The sequence below is a fragment of the Pleurotus ostreatus genome (genome assembly GCF_014466165.1).
Source record: "Pleurotus ostreatus strain PC9 chromosome Unknown scaffold_3, whole genome shotgun sequence".
NCBI lineage: Eukaryota > Fungi > Basidiomycota > Agaricomycetes > Agaricales > Pleurotaceae > Pleurotus > Pleurotus ostreatus.
The window spans coordinates 434,650-451,826 of NW_023503158.1; the positions used below are offsets into that span (position 1 = coordinate 434,650).

At 50.5% G+C, this 17,177-nt stretch overlaps 7 protein-coding genes across 7 annotated transcripts; 4 read left to right on the forward strand and 3 right to left on the reverse strand.

The window, feature by feature from the left end:
- Window positions 1-252: 252 nt before the first annotated feature.
- Window positions 253-1,433, forward strand: PC9H_004580 (uncharacterized protein; the record flags this gene model as incomplete). Its single annotated transcript, XM_036774163.1, has 2 exons — window positions 253-538; window positions 595-1,433. The coding sequence occupies 2 exons, from the start codon at window positions 253-255 to the stop codon at window positions 1,431-1,433; spliced, it is 1,125 nt and encodes a 374-aa protein (XP_036632665.1).
- Window positions 1,434-1,993: 560 nt separating this feature from the next.
- PC9H_004581 (uncharacterized protein) lies at window positions 1,994-3,784 on the forward strand (the record flags this gene model as incomplete). Its single annotated transcript, XM_036774164.1, has 9 exons — window positions 1,994-2,314; window positions 2,371-2,425; window positions 2,483-2,606; window positions 2,654-2,704; window positions 2,768-2,976; window positions 3,029-3,177; window positions 3,226-3,280; window positions 3,332-3,597; window positions 3,650-3,784. 9 exons carry the CDS (start codon window positions 1,994-1,996, stop codon window positions 3,782-3,784), a joined length of 1,365 nt encoding a protein of 454 aa, XP_036632666.1.
- Window positions 3,785-4,562: 778 nt separating this feature from the next.
- On the forward strand, window positions 4,563-6,345 carry PC9H_004582 (uncharacterized protein; the record flags this gene model as incomplete). Its single annotated transcript, XM_036774165.1, has 9 exons — window positions 4,563-4,874; window positions 4,922-4,976; window positions 5,025-5,148; window positions 5,200-5,250; window positions 5,308-5,516; window positions 5,575-5,723; window positions 5,776-5,830; window positions 5,886-6,151; window positions 6,208-6,345. The coding sequence occupies 9 exons, from the start codon at window positions 4,563-4,565 to the stop codon at window positions 6,343-6,345; spliced, it is 1,359 nt and encodes a 452-aa protein (XP_036632667.1).
- A 234-nt stretch (window positions 6,346-6,579) lies between these two features.
- Window positions 6,580-7,729, forward strand: PC9H_004583 (uncharacterized protein; the record flags this gene model as incomplete). The annotated part of the gene is made up of 3 exons (XM_036774166.1): window positions 6,580-7,026; window positions 7,078-7,399; window positions 7,455-7,729. The coding sequence occupies 3 exons, from the start codon at window positions 6,580-6,582 to the stop codon at window positions 7,727-7,729; spliced, it is 1,044 nt and encodes a 347-aa protein (XP_036632668.1).
- A 374-nt stretch (window positions 7,730-8,103) lies between these two features.
- On the reverse strand, window positions 8,104-10,365 carry PC9H_004584 (uncharacterized protein; the record flags this gene model as incomplete). The annotated part of the gene is made up of 11 exons (XM_036774167.1): window positions 8,104-8,546; window positions 8,605-8,751; window positions 8,806-9,024; window positions 9,082-9,231; window positions 9,285-9,434; window positions 9,485-9,632; window positions 9,683-9,792; window positions 9,846-9,972; window positions 10,033-10,164; window positions 10,218-10,237; window positions 10,290-10,365. The coding sequence occupies 11 exons, from the start codon at window positions 10,363-10,365 to the stop codon at window positions 8,104-8,106; spliced, it is 1,722 nt and encodes a 573-aa protein (XP_036632669.1).
- Window positions 10,366-11,803: 1,438 nt separating this feature from the next.
- PC9H_004585 (uncharacterized protein) lies at window positions 11,804-13,358 on the reverse strand (the record flags this gene model as incomplete). The annotated part of the gene is made up of 12 exons (XM_036774168.1): window positions 11,804-11,886; window positions 11,943-12,031; window positions 12,085-12,109; window positions 12,162-12,197; window positions 12,258-12,279; window positions 12,334-12,361; window positions 12,416-12,434; window positions 12,494-12,570; window positions 12,606-12,862; window positions 12,928-13,084; window positions 13,137-13,150; window positions 13,206-13,358. The coding sequence occupies 12 exons, from the start codon at window positions 13,356-13,358 to the stop codon at window positions 11,804-11,806; spliced, it is 960 nt and encodes a 319-aa protein (XP_036632670.1).
- A 986-nt stretch (window positions 13,359-14,344) lies between these two features.
- PC9H_004586 (uncharacterized protein) lies at window positions 14,345-16,863 on the reverse strand (the record flags this gene model as incomplete). Its single annotated transcript, XM_036774169.1, has 5 exons — window positions 14,345-14,435; window positions 14,584-15,005; window positions 15,062-15,276; window positions 15,335-16,463; window positions 16,516-16,863. The coding sequence occupies 5 exons, from the start codon at window positions 16,861-16,863 to the stop codon at window positions 14,345-14,347; spliced, it is 2,205 nt and encodes a 734-aa protein (XP_036632671.1).
- Window positions 16,864-17,177: the final 314 nt, after the last annotated feature.

Below are 17,177 nucleotides of genomic sequence, written 5' to 3' on the forward strand. Positions count from 1 at the left end.
AAAGACGGGCGGCAGTGAGGGAGGACGCGACGCACGCTTACTTGTCGCTTTATCCCACAGTCAGTAGGTTTTCTGATAATGAATGTGTCAGATATTCCCACGGTCAATGATGTGCATTAACAACTTCTGAAATCCTGATAATCTGTCTTTTTCCAAAAGGTATCCAATATGAGCTCGACGCCCGTTGGAACAGATTCTGATGGCGTTGACGTCTCTTCCAGCCGCTTTCTCTCTAAATATCCCAGACAACACATGCAAGAAGGGAGCCAGATCAAAGTCGGTGTCTTAGGAGCCACGGGGACGGTGGGCCAGCGATTTCTTACCCTGTTATCATCGCACCCATGGTTCACCATTGATGCCATTGGGGCATCGTCGCGGTCGGCGAATCAAAAGTATTACAAGGTTGTAAAGTGGAAGCAGACCACCCCCATTCCTGCGGGGGTGAGGGACATGATCGTCAAGGAGTGCCTTCCGGCAAACTTTTCCGATTGTGACATTGTTTTCTCCGGCTTGGATGCGGACGTGGCGGGGGACATCGGTAGGTCTCAGGACTTCATTTCTGAACCAGGATACGCTGACGCATTTTCTCCAAAGAGGCCGACTTCCGTTCCGCCGAGATAGCAGTATTTTCGAATGCTAAAAATTACCGACGGGATCCTCATGTCCCCCTCATCGTACCTCTCGTAAACCCCTCTCATCTTGCCATCATCCCCCAACAAAGATCACTCCATACCCCACCCCTCAGCAAAGGCTTCATCGTCACTAACGCAAATTGTTCTACCACTGGTTATGTGGTGCCACTTGCAGCTCTGGAAAAGGCTTTCGGGCCCATCGAAGCGTGTATGGTCACTACAATGCAAGCCATCTCAGGAGCTGGATATCCAGGCCTGCCCTCGATGGACATCATAGACAACGTGGTGCCGTATATCAGCGGTGAAGAGGAGAAGATGGAATGGGAGACACTTAAGATTCTTGGAGGCATCACGGATTCCGATGGTGGTCTGAAAGCTTTTGATATGCACGCTCGCCACCCGTTGCGCGTCTCTGCTTCGTGCAATCGCGTGCCAGTAATCGATGGCCACACTGAGTGTGTATCCATACGGTTCGCCAAACGACCACCACCCAGCCCCCAGCAAGTCCGTGAGGCCTTGGTTGCCTTCACGCCGGACGCTCAAGCCCTCGGGTGCCCATCGGCACCTCGCCACGCCATCGTTGTTCACGAGGAGCCTGATCGGCCGCAGCCGCGGCTGGACAGGTATTACCAAGACGGCTCTGGCGTTCATGTTGGACGCGTGCGGCAATGCCAGGTACTGGACATCAAGTTTGTGCTGTTGGCCAATAATGTATCCATCGGCGCAGCGACGAGTAGTATCATCAATGCGGAGCTGGCCGTCATAAAGGGTGTTATCAATCCGACAGCGGGAAGCACATAATGGAACACCCCGTATCTGTATTTCTAATGTTTGTATAGAACTTTCTAGTTATGTATTCACTTTATTCACGGGTGCAAGTCGGTCGAACAGTCTTCAATATCTATGTGAGTTTCTTTAGGTGTGCGTTTAGTTTATCCGCGCGCTTCTCATCGTGAGCTCAATCATCTATCCGTCTCATGCAGATGACTCATTGACATCATTAGTGATTAGAAAACTATAACTAAATCAAAAGAAGTCTGATAGAGCTGATTGCAACCGGCGACAGGCTGATGGAGAGATCTATGTGTCCCAATAGACGCACCAGCTGTGTTCTAAACCATGTTTTTTTTTTGGAAGCGATAACCGGATTGACCTCCGACGCAGTAAGCGACGCTTTTGAACAGATTATTATCTCACGAACAGTCAAGGCTTGGGCACTGTTAGCAGAAAACCTGGAGGTTGCTGAGAAAAGAAGCGAACGCCGGCGCTGCTCCCCTTCATGAGCGGTCAAACGTCAGAAATACGACTGGGGAACCCTATATATAAGACAAGGTCGGTTCGCGAGTGATACATTAGCCAGCATGACCGACTATCTTACCGCACTCGTACAGATCATCGCCTCCAATGTGAAGACTCTACAGAGCGCGTATGCAAAGAACGGGAGCAGTTACCCTTCGCTAGACGAGCCACTAGATCCGACTCAAGCAGCGGAAATAGCTGCCAACAAGGATGTCCAAGAAAATATTCGGTTGATCGTCGCGGCTGCAACCCAACTTGTAGCATCTGTTCGGTCCCCGTTCGATGTCTTGGGGGAGCAAGCGACTGGCATGTACAACACAGTCACACTCTCGTTCGTGAACGATCACAATGTAGCCGACTTGCTGAAAGAGGCCGGTCCCCAGGTACACAAGTGCATTCAACTGTGTTCCTAAGGTCTAATGAGCTCTGACTTACGCAGGGGCTCGATGCCAAAGAAATTGGCAGGAAGATCGGCGTCGATGGTGTTTACGTCGGTAGGACGGGCTAGCCTACAGCCGTATTCTATGAACGCTAGCTAATACTCTCTCCAGCTCAGTGCCTCCGCTACCTAGCCACCCGGCACATATTCCGCGAAGTTAAGCCCAATGTCTTTGCAAACAACCGACTATCGTTTGCTCTCGTCAAGAGCAAACCCTTCAAAGAGATTGAATCTGAGTGAGTCTTCAGTCACTCTTCCAAGTATGTTGACTCAGTGTCAACAGTACAATAACGAAATATGACGACGCACCTATCTCTGCTTTCGTCGGCCACGTGTACGTACAAGCATTATTCAGGTCGACGGTTGCATTCATCTAGAGCGCCGTTGTTGTTCATAGGACGGATGAAGGGCTCATCGGCAGTCAGAGCTTCATCGAGTTCATGAGACACCCGAAGGGCTATTCTTCGCCACTTAGCATGGCCCTTCAAGAACGTACTAGCATGTTTGAATGGTATGCACAACCGGCGCAGACATGGCGAGCGCGTCGGTTTGCCACAGCCATGAAGGCGCCGGCTACACTGCGGGGGCAGGGGGCGTATGCTTCAGGTAAAAAAGATATTATGTTGGCGTGGGCGAGTATCTGACATCAGACATACAGCACTAGACTGGAATGCCCTTCCAAGTGGAAGTACGATTGTCGATGTGGGAGCTAGTACGGGTGTAGTCACTATGGAAATAGCACGCTCTGCACCGCAGCACAAGTATGTCCTACATGATTTGGAAGGGGGCATTGCGGCAGCGCAACGGGTTAGTACATAATCTTACATGTGTGCAAGTACTGACATTGTCCACCAGCACTGGGCAAAGGAATGGCCAGAAGCCATTGATAACGGGATTGTGGCACTAGAAGGTATGTTCTGTGTTTGCCTGATACGCAAAGTTGATATCCTTTTGAGATTAGTCCATAGTTTCTTTGACCCCATGCCCGTTCAGGCGGATGTCTATTTCATGCGGGCCATCATCCACGATTGGCCAGAAGCGGAATGTCGCAAAATTCTGGGACATTTGAACGCAGCGGCGAAGTCTACTTCGAAACTCGTCCTCTTCGAGATGATGGCTCTTCATGCATGCGCGGATGACCTTGTTGGCAGCAACAATGCGCCATATCCTCTACTTGCGAACCTTGGAATCGCTGGGGCAGGTTTTGTCACCATGATCGATATGCATGTTAGTGCTATGCCACTTCGGATTCACGCAGATGCTAAAGGATATTGCTCAGATGATATCGCTACTCAATGGCCGAGAACGGACTGCGAGAGAGTACGAAGAATTGGGTAGGCAGACTGGTTGGAAACTTGAGACAGTGAAACCAGGTCTTGTGCCGGCCTTCATCTTCAGCAAGGCAGTGGAATAGGTGAAAGTTGCAAACCATGTTATCTGATTACGATTTTAGTTTTCGATCTCAACTCTATGATCTTCTCCACACTTGACGTGAGAAGTTTGAAGTCCTTGGATAATGGGCGCTGGACATCACATGGGCTCAACTCAAGATTCCATCGCCAGTTACAATGCGTTGGGTCGAGGCGTCGGGGACAACTCTGTGTGACCAAAGCTTCAGCCCTGGGCCGTCTTCGGTTAGAAGCTCGCGATGTCATCTTTCAGTTACACATGGACATTGCATATGGTGGGAGCCCTTCTTTGTCGGTTGCGATCAGAAAAACTGATCCTTTGGCGCGGCCCGACTCCGACCGCCAGACGTTGCAGGGCAATTCCACTGGATCCAGTTAGGCCGACATGAAGCGTGACGCTCGAATGACCAGCTTCGCGAGCTGGAGGCTTTGTCGATCCAGGCGATATCAGTCGCACTGGAAAACAGGCTGCGAGTCTCCAAACCCGTAGCGTCGGACACCTAGGCTATGGAACGCGAGAACGGATCGATCAACGCACTACTGAGTGGTGCATCCCACGAGTAATACCCACTTACTAATCTTCGTCCACTCTTATAGTCATGTTCGCAAGCTGACTGATGTTCCAAGTGAAACGTTGTTGGATAACTGCTGAGCGCTGACATATTCTCCTGCAGATCGACCTTCCCCATGAAGGCCGATAAGCCCCGCGGGCGCGAAGCTATATAAAGTCGGATTATCTATATTCGTAGGCCATCTCATCATAGCTCATCATTGCCATTAAACATGGCTGATTACTTGAATGCACTTGCAGAAATCATCTCTTCCAATGTAAAGATCTTAGGCGACGCATACGCTCAAGATGGCCGCAAGTTTCCTTCACTCGACGAACCGTTCGCGCCAACCAAGTCAGCGGAAGCTGCTGCTGTTCAAGAGGCTACTCGATTGATTATCGCAGCCGCCGCACAGCTCACAGCATCTGTCCGTTCCCCTCTCGAAGTCCTACTGGAGCAAGCGACTGGGGTGTATGCTACGGTCATGCTCTCCTTCGCGAACGACCACAATGTCGCTGATCTATTGAAGGAAGCTGGGCCTGATGTATGTCTCTATCGAACTCGACTGTTTCTGATCTGACGAGAACGCAGGGTCTTGATGCTAAAGAAATCGGCAAACAGATTGGCTTCAATGGAGCCTACGTCGGTATGTTTGCTTAGTGGCGATGCCAAACGCTAATTAACATAATATCAGCTCGATGCCTACGCTATCTAGCCACGCGACACATATTCCGGGAAGTTAAACCCAACGTCTTTGCGAACAACAGGCTGTCGTCTGCCTTACTTAAGAACAAGCCCTTCAAAGATATTGAAGCAGAGTGAGCATTATGTCCAAGTTTTCCTTGTATACACCAACTGAGCTTCATTAGTTCAATGACTAAATACGATGATGCTCCCATCTCTGCCCTCATAAGCCATACGTAAGTGCACCGAACCCTCTAATTACCTTCGTTTCTAGTTAAATCACTTCCCCACAGCACGGACGAGGGTTTTATCGGTAGTCGAAGCATCATAGAGTTTATGAAAGACTCGAAGGGATATGTCTCTCCGCTCAGCATGTCAAATCAAGACCGCGCAAATTTATTCGAGTGGTATGAGAAACCTGGCCACAAATGGCGAGCGCACCGATTTGCGACCGCTATGAAGGCGCCCGCCAAATTGTGGGGTCAAGGAGCCTATGCTTCAGGTAGGCGGAGAAACCACACCCAGAACTGAATGAGTACCTGACACCATATAATTTTCAGTATTGGATTGGCACTCTCTTCCCACAGGCAGTACGATAGTTGACGTCGGCGGGAGCACTGGCGAGGTCACTATGGAACTTGCACGCGCCGCGCCGCAGCATAAATATGTACTGCAAGATCTAGAAGGCGCCATTGTAGAAGCGAAGCGAGTGGGTCCACGTTGTCGCCATCCTCTTCGTAGATCTCAACTTTACTTTCCAGCGCTGGGCTAATGAATGGCCGGAAGCAATCAATGACGGGACAGTCACATTGGAAGGTTCGTCTCAAACTCCTTCCACACATGAGGCTCGCTGATCGACATCTTTGACTAGTCCACAGCTTCTTTGAACCCATGCCTGTCAAAGCAGATGTTTACTTCCTTCGAGCCATCATTCATGACTGGCCGGAAGCAGATTGTCATAAAATCTTGGGGCATATACACGCAGCAGCCAAGTCTACCTCAAAACTGATCCTTCTTGAATTGATGGCGGTTCATGCGTGCCCGGATGAGTTGACTGGCGGCCGTACCATCCCATACCCTCTATTAGCAAATCTTGGACTTGCTGTGGGAGGTTTCATCACTGCAGCTGACTTGCAGGTTGGTGTTGTACTACGTTTCTAGTTTGAGGGATGCTAAGACGAGCGATTGCTTAGATGCTAGCATTGGTTGATGGTCGCGAACGCACCCCTGGGGATTTCGAAGAATTGGGCAGAATGACTGGCTGGAAGTTGGAAACGATCAAACCGGGCCCTGGCATGGCAGCTTTCATCTTCAGTAAGGTAGAAGTGTAGGTGAAGTGCTGGCTGGAATGCGCCGTAGGCTTGTTACCTTTTAGTTTTTAGCTTTTAAATGTATCAGTGACTCAGGATCAGTTAAAATCAGGATGGAGATTACGCTCATTTCAAAGGAGTATATTGGGTTCGAAAGTGCTCCTATTGACTCCTGGATCCACGGGGACGATCGATCATGTTCCCACGTCAATTAATTGCTCTTCTACATCAAGTTGTTTCTACTAGCCGTTCAACATGGCAGCGCCTCGCCTAAACACTGTCTTTGATTATACGAGTCTTCGTCTTCAGAGATCTGGCGGAAGACTTGTTCGGGTGAAGCAAAGTACCACCAACCTCGATCTTCCAACTTCCAGGTCTACTATTCAAGATAGTCGAGGAAACTGGATTGCGAGGGATGCCGCCGGATTCCAAAGCGTGTACAAGTCGAAGCGTACCAACCAGGAGGATGAGAATAGTGAAGAGGCCGAAGAAGTTATAGACCCGAACCTTGAACCGGAAGCTGAGGAAACGAATGAAGACGACAGCACCGACAACGGCCAGTCTCAGAGAAGGAACCGCAAGGCTAGAGCAAAGGATGGAGGCGTAGCCAGGAAGCGTCGTAAGATAGTGCAAGATCTTGACTTTCTTGAATTATCGCCGGATAACGTCGACTCTCCGTCGACTCTTCCGTTACCAAGTTCTGTATGTTTTCCGTCGCGTCAAATATGGTATCACATCTTATTTGAGTCTTAGGATCTCTTGAAATGCATTCATCATTTTGCCAGTAACTACTACAATGAAAGAGGGCAACTGTTGAATTCTACCAGAGACTATCGCAGGAATCGCAAAGCCCGACAACTAGCGAAATTACACAGTAAAACTCAAGATAAGACCAGGGGAGAGGTTCAAAGGCTCGAAGACAAAGGTGACGTAGAAGAGGTAGAGGATGATGAAGATGACGATGAAGAAGAGGAGGACCCATCTCCGCCACGAAAGCGGGTCAGGTACAGCAAAGAAAAGTACATGTTCAGGGATATGTATAAGATCATGGATGGATCATCATTGATGGCCATAGGTTTATCTCTTCCTCAGCTGCGCCAACCAATTTGCTGGCTGATACCATATGCTAGGCATGTTGCTTCAAGAACATGTCGCACAACTCCTCACGCCGAAAATACCGGAGGGATGGGAAGAAGCCATGATACTTGCTCAGAACGAAGACGAGGAAGCCGCTGACGAGGAGTCGGCGCAATCGGATTCAAGTGATCTTGTGGACCAAAACGAGGTTCCGCCGTCTACAGACGCATCGCAGTTTGGTGCCGAAAGCACTGAAGACGAGGAGTCGGAACCAGAAACTCAAATTGACGAAACGGAGGACGAAGATGAAGTAGAACCACTTAATTGACGGTAATATACTCTATACCATTACTACGTTACACGTTGGCAGGATTGATCGTTTTGAATAGTCGAACTAAAAGTAGTGCATCAGTAAAATCATACATACTTTCGGCTTTTGGCAAACTTCTTGGGGCCGGAAAGGAGCAAAAGGCTAGGGACGTAGCTTCTGAAGGGCTTCAGTGGAGCAGGAGGCCCGCAAAAGTATCCACAAAGCCGCGAATGGCATTTTTGCGATTTTTCTGATGACTAACGGATCGTCGAAAGGGCATTTTATAAGAGTCGTAAAAATTAGCTATACACGACGCAGTAGTAATGTTATCCAACCGTAAGAAAGCATAACGAAGATACCCTGTGCTAACAGCCAGGGCTGAAGAAGAAAGTCTAGACGAAATGAGGAGCATTGAGAATAATACCCATAGTACATCCCGCAGCGACGCCGACGACCGGGACAGTCAAGACCCATCCGAGGACGATCCACCCAAGGTGCTTCCAGTTGAACGACTTGATGTCGCCATTGCAGAGGGCAACACCGAGGGTACCACCGGTTATGCACATAGTGGTGGAGACAGGGATGGCGTATTGGGAGGCGAGGAGGACTGTGATAGCGGAGCCCAACTCCATGCTGTATCCACGAGATGGGGAGTGGAGAGTCAGGCGATTGCCCAGGGTAGCCATGATCTTGTACCCGTATGTAGCAAGACCAAGAACGAGGAAAGAGGCTCCGGCGACGAGAATCCATACGGGTGTTGTGCTGTTCCTCCCGGCAGGTACGCCAGTATGCCATATCTCGAAGATAGCAGAGAAGGGTCCAACGGCGTTTCCAACTAGAATGGCATGTGGCTGAGCAACCGAGAGACTTTCTTATGGAAGGGAAGTACTCACGATCGTTAGCACCGTGGGCAAAACTAGCAGTGCAAGCAGTCATGACTTGGATGAACGAATATAAGTGCTCGGTTTTGTTGTCGTATTGGACAGCACGTCTGTGCATGTCGTCCAGATTGTCATTGGCCTGGAGGGCATGGACATCAACTATGAGGCGGGTGGGTCAGTCACGAAGCTGCGAAGGGGACTGAATATACTCACCCAACATGCCATGCGTGAGGGCCTTCCATAAGTACGATCCCGACTTGTACCTCAGAATTGTCCAGAGATTCTTGGGGAGGTACCATTCACCGACGATGGGGTGAGCGTCGACAGCGGCCAAAGCAGCCGGTTGTGGTGCAGGAGGGACGGCGGGGGCATCGGGGGCAGGCATCCTCTTGAAATCCTGGGATCCCGTTTCTGAGACCTTCTCCTCATCTACTGAAAAAGGGTGGGGTAAGTTCCAATGCTAGCGTAAGTCCCGGGAGAGATAATTACCATGGAATTGCTGGCTGCTATCGGTCTGGGGAATTTCTTCTTTCACGTGGCGGTAATCCGGAACAGCAGAGACAACTCCGTCGGCGGCGTCAGCGGGTGGTTGACGGTACCAGAGCATAGGGCCAAGGAAGAAGTGGTAGAAGCGAAGAGCTATGGATCATAAATTAGTTTATGCGCCCATTTCATGAGTGATGTGGACTTACTGTAATCGTTGCGGACTGTCTTGCAATATACATAGGGCAACCAGAACAATACGGACAAGAGACTAACAACAGAGGATGCGCCGAGGATGATGGCGGCCATCTGGTTAGGTGGCTTTTCATCCAAGTGAAGGGTAGGCGAGCCCTTGTAAACTAAGGATATGATCAGTCAAATGGGGGATGGATGGATGAACGGTGCTCACCAATGACCATGGTCAAGATAGCGCTGACACCGAAGAAGAAGATCGGCGCGGCGATGAAGCCAGCTCGGAGTGGGTTTTTGCGGAGGAGGACGCCGTATTTAGTGAGCATGTATACAACAGCAGCGAAGCCTGCAGAGATACCGGGGGCCTTGATGGACGGTGAGCGATGTGCAGTGCAGCGTTGAAGAGTCGACTTACTATGAGGAAGCCGGCGAAGATGGTGGCGAGACCCTTGCCGTCGTTCCATCCCCAGTTCACAGAATCCGCACCGCCCACAGCGACACCGACGCCAGCAAGGGCGGAAACGACTGAATGAAATAGATGAGCGCGAATTATGAGAAGACACGACGTGTAAACATACTTGAGTAAGTGGTTGAGACAGGCCAAGAATATCTTGTGGCGATCATCAACCAGCTAGCGGAGCAGCAAAGGGCCACGGTGAAACCAAGGAGTTGAACACCGGCATTATTTTGGAATGCGGCCAACGACTGAAGAAGTAACATTTAAGCCTCGATCGTATAATAATCCGAGAGTGCTCCGTGACGTACGATAATGCCGTTTTTGACCGTGCCAGAGACGCGTGCACCGACAAGTACACCCCCAAGGAACTCCATCACAGCAGCAGCCAAGCATGCTTGCAGGAGCGTCAGTGAGCGCGACCCAACAGATGTAGCGAAGGACTGTCAAGAACATGTCAAAGGGCGATCCCTGTTTGGTCAGTAACTGGACGCACATTAGCCACATCGTTAGCACCTTCATATCTTATCAGTTGGAAATCTCGAAGACAAAAAGCGATCTCTCTCACCGATGTTGTAGGAATCAAGCGCTGCGGCGAGGACACCGAAAGCGAAGAGGTAATCCCACTGGTGAAGAACTGGCATACTGGAACAGGCGGGCTTGCTACAGGACACTTTGCACGAAATTGTCTATATATTTGCATCCTCGACGAACGTGCGCCTTCAGCAGCACCGCAAACGGATACCTGTAATCACCCAGATCATATGGTTTCGGGCGCGCTTGGCAGGGGCTCTTCGTCTTGGAGATTTGAACTCGTCCTTGGCAGTCTCCGAGCCTCCAGACTCGGCACTGATATTGCGATCGTGTACCACTACGAAAATTGCATCGTCAGAAGTTCAAGTCTAAGTCATTCCTACAGCAACCATAGATACTCACTCAGTTCCAATGATGATTGTGTAACGACGGAGGGATTTTGCGACGGAGGAAAAGCGCCCGAGGTTATTGATCCCTCCCAGGATAACTTCAACTTGACACAACGGAACTTTCAATTGATTTCCGGTGTAAGTTTGAGTTCAATCGAGGAAGATGCCGATGCAACATACAACTCACCACAGTGACCCCAGAGCGAACTCCAAGAGACCCTTTTGCGACAATGGCGCTAGATTAGAGTGGGTCTAGTTCCCACTGTGGTCAAAGTTGATTTGAGTATCTTGTAACTGACCCGACTAGCCCACTACTACCACATCACTCATTCCCAAGAGGATTCGTCTTTAATGGGGAAATTATCGACTTTCATAGCCCCCGCGCTCGCGCTGCCACTACTGATTCCAGCTGTGGTGGGCGGCCATAGGACTCTTGAAATTCGAAAGGCAACATAAATCCTGTACCTTGAACGTGCGTAGAGATCCCTATGAAAATGCGAGAGGCCCCCCGAGTATGACAGTTCAAACTTGAAAATGGTGTGTGTTTCTGGGCCACTGCACGCGCCGTGATTGCCTGGTGTGCGTTTTTGGAAGTCACTATTCAGGGGCTTTCTCAGGAAGATAGTCTCATCCAGTCGTTTTCGTTTTCGTTCTTACGATGTTCATCCTCTGGACTTCATGTAGAAGCTGTGGCATATATATGTCTTTATTTTCTCAGTAGTAATTATATTGGCCTGTGTAGCTTTGGATTTCAGTGACTCTTTGTCGCATTTCCCTTCAGGGGCTTAAGTGACGGTTATATCGGATCGTCTACCAAACGTTCGTGTCCTGAGCCATATGCAGGTATCCGTCGTCCGAAACCGAAAACCAATGTCTCCTGGTCTGCGACTTGGCTGAATGGCCGAACTTTACTCCGTCTACGATGAAAAATTCACCAACCTTCCATAGGGGATGAAATATCAATCGATGAGGTCTTGTCCTCATGTTCCAACGTGTGTTGATGTTTCCGGGGCAGTGATGGCACCACCGCAAAAGCCTGCAAAATACAATATGCTATATACAATAATTATAAATATCATCGTGAATACATGACGTTAGGATCAAGGAGTCGATACAATATGGTCACGGTAAAGCTGGGAGTGGGTAGTCGAGGGTATGGTCATGAGGTAGTAGCCTGGCTGTCTAATCTGTACTGGTATCGCAACGCGAACTGGGCGCTATCCTTTGTGGCTATAGGATCTTCTACCGCAATGAGAGTTCGGCACAAAGCTTGCAAAAAGATGTATAGGATCACTTACCCGCGCTGCCGCTGCGAGCTCCTCTGACGCTGAGCTTGAAAGACTGTACAACGTCGTCCGTGGATCTAAGATTATTTCGAGCGTTCAACCTAGATGAACATTCAGCAACCTTCTGCCACCATAAATGAACCGGAGGGCATACGACGCGAAGAATGAATTTGCATATACTAAAAGGATGCGTTAGCTTATGAAACACGCTTCTGATATGCTAGAACGTACTTCGCGCGGTGCAAATATATACACCCATGTAGACGACTTCGAACGATGATGTTAATAACCCCTGGCGCCCCTTATGGAGCGAAGAGGGTCACTCACGGTTGTAAGGCATCGTCATTGACTGCAGAAGACATGAGTATGCGCAGGATGGAGCTAGTGGAAAACTGTAGCGTACCAAGATCGTGGTTGTGATGGCCATGACACTAAACCCAAGGTGAATACCGGCGGCGTACAACGGATAAATCAGCCAATTTCACCTGGTAAGCAACCCAGTTGCTACGAAGATATATTGTGTTTCAGAGACATTGTCAGTCTTTAAGCCGTTGGGTGCTTACACATAGTGATCATGATTATCTTGTCTACTAGCCTCGTCGACCTTGTTGGGGGGGATGGGATCATTAGGGCCGATGTCCTGCTGATAGATGGTGAATTTGTGAATTTACATACCGTTGGAATAGGGACTGCCGTTGCTGGAGGAGATTGAAGCAGAGCAGGGAAGCCATGGCAACATCAATGACGGCGGACAATATCCAACACGTCGTGGACGCCCATCTCCAGTGAGCGGTGAACTCGAGCAAGCCCCGCGTGAAGAGGACGGCGGAGACGAGGATGGCGCCGGCGAAGGTGACGAAGATGAGGAACCAGAACACCAGCGCGGGCCAGAGCAGGCCGGTGAATCTGCGTACTCGCTCTGCGAACCACACCTAAGCCGTGGGCGGTGATGATCAGAATAGAGGAAGGAAATGATTGATGTGGCAGAAGGTCTGACCTCGACGAGGCAGGCGGTGCATGCTGAGATGAGGTTGGATATGTTTATCTGTGTTGGCGGATTTACGAACATCAGCAGAGGCGCGTTCCGGTATTTGGTGATCGTGGCTTCGTAGAGGAGGTTTGCTACACAAATCATGCCCCCGAATTCCAGTACCCTGGATTAGTTCAAGATGAGCGCGGATTCAACTTGGACGGGAGAGTAGCTACCATATCACACCTGCCTATGAGGAGCAGATATAAACCACATAATGACAGACATGCAATCAGACAACATACCAAGATCTTCAGGGGTTTGGGGTCGCCTGGATAAGTCCTGAAGTAGATGAAGGCCTGCAGCGTGACGATGCCAAACAGCACGCTCGACACGAGAATGCCTATCTCAATGGCGGCGATGCTTGACAGGATGGAGAAGTCGATCAATGCTGACATGATGACAGTATGCCAGTGGGCGATGCAGCCGTTCGACGGTCTGACGCTGCCGAGTGACTGCTCTCGGTGAACCTCCGGCGGGTGGAGTTTGGCGTGAACTGCGTTGCAGTCGGGCGGAGAGCGGGGGTGAGTAGCAGCGAGAGCATATGCGGCTCTGTATACGATGGCTTTATGTCGTCCATGTGGTTGTGCTCTACTCTTGACGGCTGATGCCGGACGTGTTTATGGCGACATGTCCCATTGGGCCGGAGTCAAGGCGATAAGGGTAGACATGATCCTGCAGGGCGGACAAGATCTCTGCGATCAGCGAAGGGTGGCTAGGCGTCATACAGTCCCGCTCACTGAAGACGACTGCTAGATGTCGCGCTGAAAACGACACCAAATGCGCCGCCAGCAGTTCAGCAACTGGCCTGCGAAATAGACCATTCAGCGCGGAAATTCTCTGGGCAATATAGTGGCAGATATACCTTCATGTGCTCCTGTCTGCAAGTCTCCATGTCCACCATGGTTGTCTTGTGGTGCAATCGTATGTTCTCGCGGTGTATCACCTGAAACTGATTGCGTGCCACTGTTCCTAGACTTACGGAATTCATTACGCTAGTCGTATCCTGAAGTGAGCTCCTCTGGCGCATGATGTCTCTATGGTAGTCCATTCCTTCCTGGAGCCCGGTTGCCCTGAAGACATACACTTCGTGACAATTAACTGAGATGATTTACGCACTCACCTGTGCAGCACTATGCAGCTATCTCTCGTATGTCCGCGTTCTCACATTCCGTCCATCCCTGTGGGTAGATATGTGGCTAGTAAAAGACGGTTGGAAGTTTCACGGTTCTACTGTGATCAGAAGGGGCGCTGCAGCCAAGGTGCGTCGAATCGCTGAGGAGCTAACCTCGATTCGCTGGAATGATCTTCGCGGGCCTGAAGGCGAAGCTCAGTCGTTCAAGGCTGTCCGCGACCCCGCTATAATAAACCTACCTATTCAAATTTACTCTGATTGCAGTTGGACACTAGGATCCACTGTCTCGTTCTGTGATATCACACATATAGGGCATAAGATAGACGGGCTATGTATTTTACTACGAAGTGCTTGTGTCTGTCTGTCCCCCTCAGCTAGTAGAATATGTCTCGCTAGCAGCCGCAAAGCAATAATCCTAACCCTGCATCTCCTCCGCCAGGCTCGCGACCGACTTATCAATGAAATATATGAGCTTTACGTGCGTCAACCTTTCCTGCGGCGCCTGTGGAAGCATCGTGTCAGAAAAGAGCGGATCAGGTGGCTGGGCGGCCGCGTGGTTTGCGGCCACTAGCATTCCCAGAACCTTCATAAAATAGGTGATAGCGGCGGGGACGAGTCCTTCTATACCATTTTCTCTCAAGTCGAACACGCCCAGTGAACGACGTTGAGTCAGCACAGTATCGAGTTTCAGAGCGCCGAATGATTGGTCGTACGTCGTTTTGATAGCAAGTCGATCGTCCTTTGTGAATGTCGATTTCGTCTCATCTCCCGAATCGCGAAGTAGACGGCGAAGCACGACGTAGGCGAAGACCCAAGCGAACGATTCAAGATCGTGCGATTCTGAGTGTTCAACCGTCTTGTTTTTGACGATGGAATGCAAGATTTCTCTAGCCATGAACTGCACGGTGCCCTGAATTTGGTCGATATCAGTAGAAGCCTCGGTTGGAATCAAAGCTAAACTCGTACGGTCATCTGGATGCCTCGCCTCGGGACACTCCACGTCGTATGCTGCGGACCCCCAGGGATCTTCGTAACATGCACGACTTGGTCAATCCTCGCGAACTCCAAGTCCATCAAGAAGCCTTCTTCGCCCGCACTGGGGTTATTCGAGGCGGATATCATGATATTCCCGGCGCTGATGTCTCGGTGGAGGATTCCCTGAGCAACGAGCTGCTGATGACCTATTCAGCAAAATATACTGAGGACAAGCAGTCACGATGGGGGAGATCTGATGCTTACCAACGATGGCCGCACGGAACGCTTTTAACAACTCGAGATAGCTCACGAAATGCCACATCGGCCGCCCGAAGGTCTGCAGGATAAAGCGATGGAGGACGGCCGTCCCAGTCCCAGTCCCAGGTGGCGCGTCCGCTTCAGGATTCGTCTCAACCCTATGGAGCCATGCGCCGTACGGATAGTGACTACGCAGATTGTGCACCGATATCGGCATGCCGTTCTTGGCGTCGAACAGGACATCGCCTCCTTGTAAAAAGCGAGCTACGCCAGGGGGAGGGGCAGCGAGGCTCCCATAGATGAAACCCTCTCCAGTGCGTTCGCTGTTGCGCCACGCATTCTTAAGGATCGCAAGGGGTGCACCGTCGACGATAGTACACTTGCCAGAGTTCCAAGTAACCGGGATTACAGGCCAGATATTCGTGCCTCGGCCGATAAGGGATAGAGACACCCAAATGGGAGGGCCGACCGTCAACCATGAATTATGTACCCAATTTGTCGAAGTCACACCCTTGACCGTCATCGGGTACTCCATCGGGCACAATACCACGTACGGCGGGAAATCTGGTGATAGCCCTTGTGAAATGGCGAGCTCACGAACAGCAGGGTGAAGATCAGACGAGCGGCTTAAAGGTTGAACGGTAGGGTCGCATCCGAGCTCGATATCCGAGAGGCGAGGACTGACAAGTTGGCGGATCACCCTGATGAAAGTTCTGAAACCTTCACTACCGTCGCAGAAGTCGGATATAGGAGAGAGCGAGACACCGTCCCTGTCGAAGATGCCCACCATGAACTTGCGCCCGAAGATGAGAAGGCCGACTGAGAAGAGCTGGAAAGGGCGGCAAGACATATGGAGCCGAGCGTAGTCAGCGGCCTGGCAGACGACCTCGGAGATGGTAGCGTCTTTCGCAGAGAGACCTTGGCTTTCCTTCGGTTTGACTTCCACGAACCAGTCAACGTCGATCCAAGAATCACATTCGAGGACGCGGGACCCGGTTCCGTCTGGCGCAACCATTGGAAAGCCAGTTGTATATTCTTCGCCCTTGAGTTGCCTGTTCGCAGCGATCTTGATGTTCCTCGTCGCTTTCAGCTCGCCCGGGTGCGAGAAATTGGCGATGTGGTTAAACAATTGTTGCTTAAGACGCCAGGTCAAATCCACAGAAGAGGTAGAAATTTTGAGGACCCACCAGCGGTGGGTACATTTTCACCTCCCAACTATCCCCCTTCGCCCGTTGTTTGAGTTGCGTGTCATGGTAAACCATTTTGTTCCTGGCTTTGGCCGCTGCTGCCACGACCTCATCGAGTTCGTCGAAGACACCTCGGTGTTGATTTAAGGATATTTCGAAGCAAGAATCGACCAGTTCATCAGGCACCCGGCCAATTTCGAGGCGTTTGAAAACGGAGGAATCATCTATGTAAACCTTGCCGGCTAATTCTGCACGAACGACGCTACGCATTGTTGCCGAACTATATAGGCTTGAGATGAAATTATGGGCAGCTGTGAGAGGCTTTCGAGGAGAGGGAATGTCGGCCATGGTGGCAGGACAATAGGCGAGAACTCGTCGGAACGGAATGAACAATGGTTGAACCACCAGTCCACATCGACGACAACCTGCGCAGCGCCAGAGAATCCACCGGAGGGTACGACAGAGTGCCCAGGTCAGTACATACGCATTCCAGCTCTGCGCGTTCACTCACCTGTGGCTCGTCCGTAGATTGCGGCCAAAAGCCAGCTACGATTCTTATATACCCCCGATTTCTTCATTTATGATTTCCATTTCTGATCCCGTTCCTCTGGCCGTTGATTCTCTTGCACCCGTCGAAATTCATACTTATAAACCTACAAAAA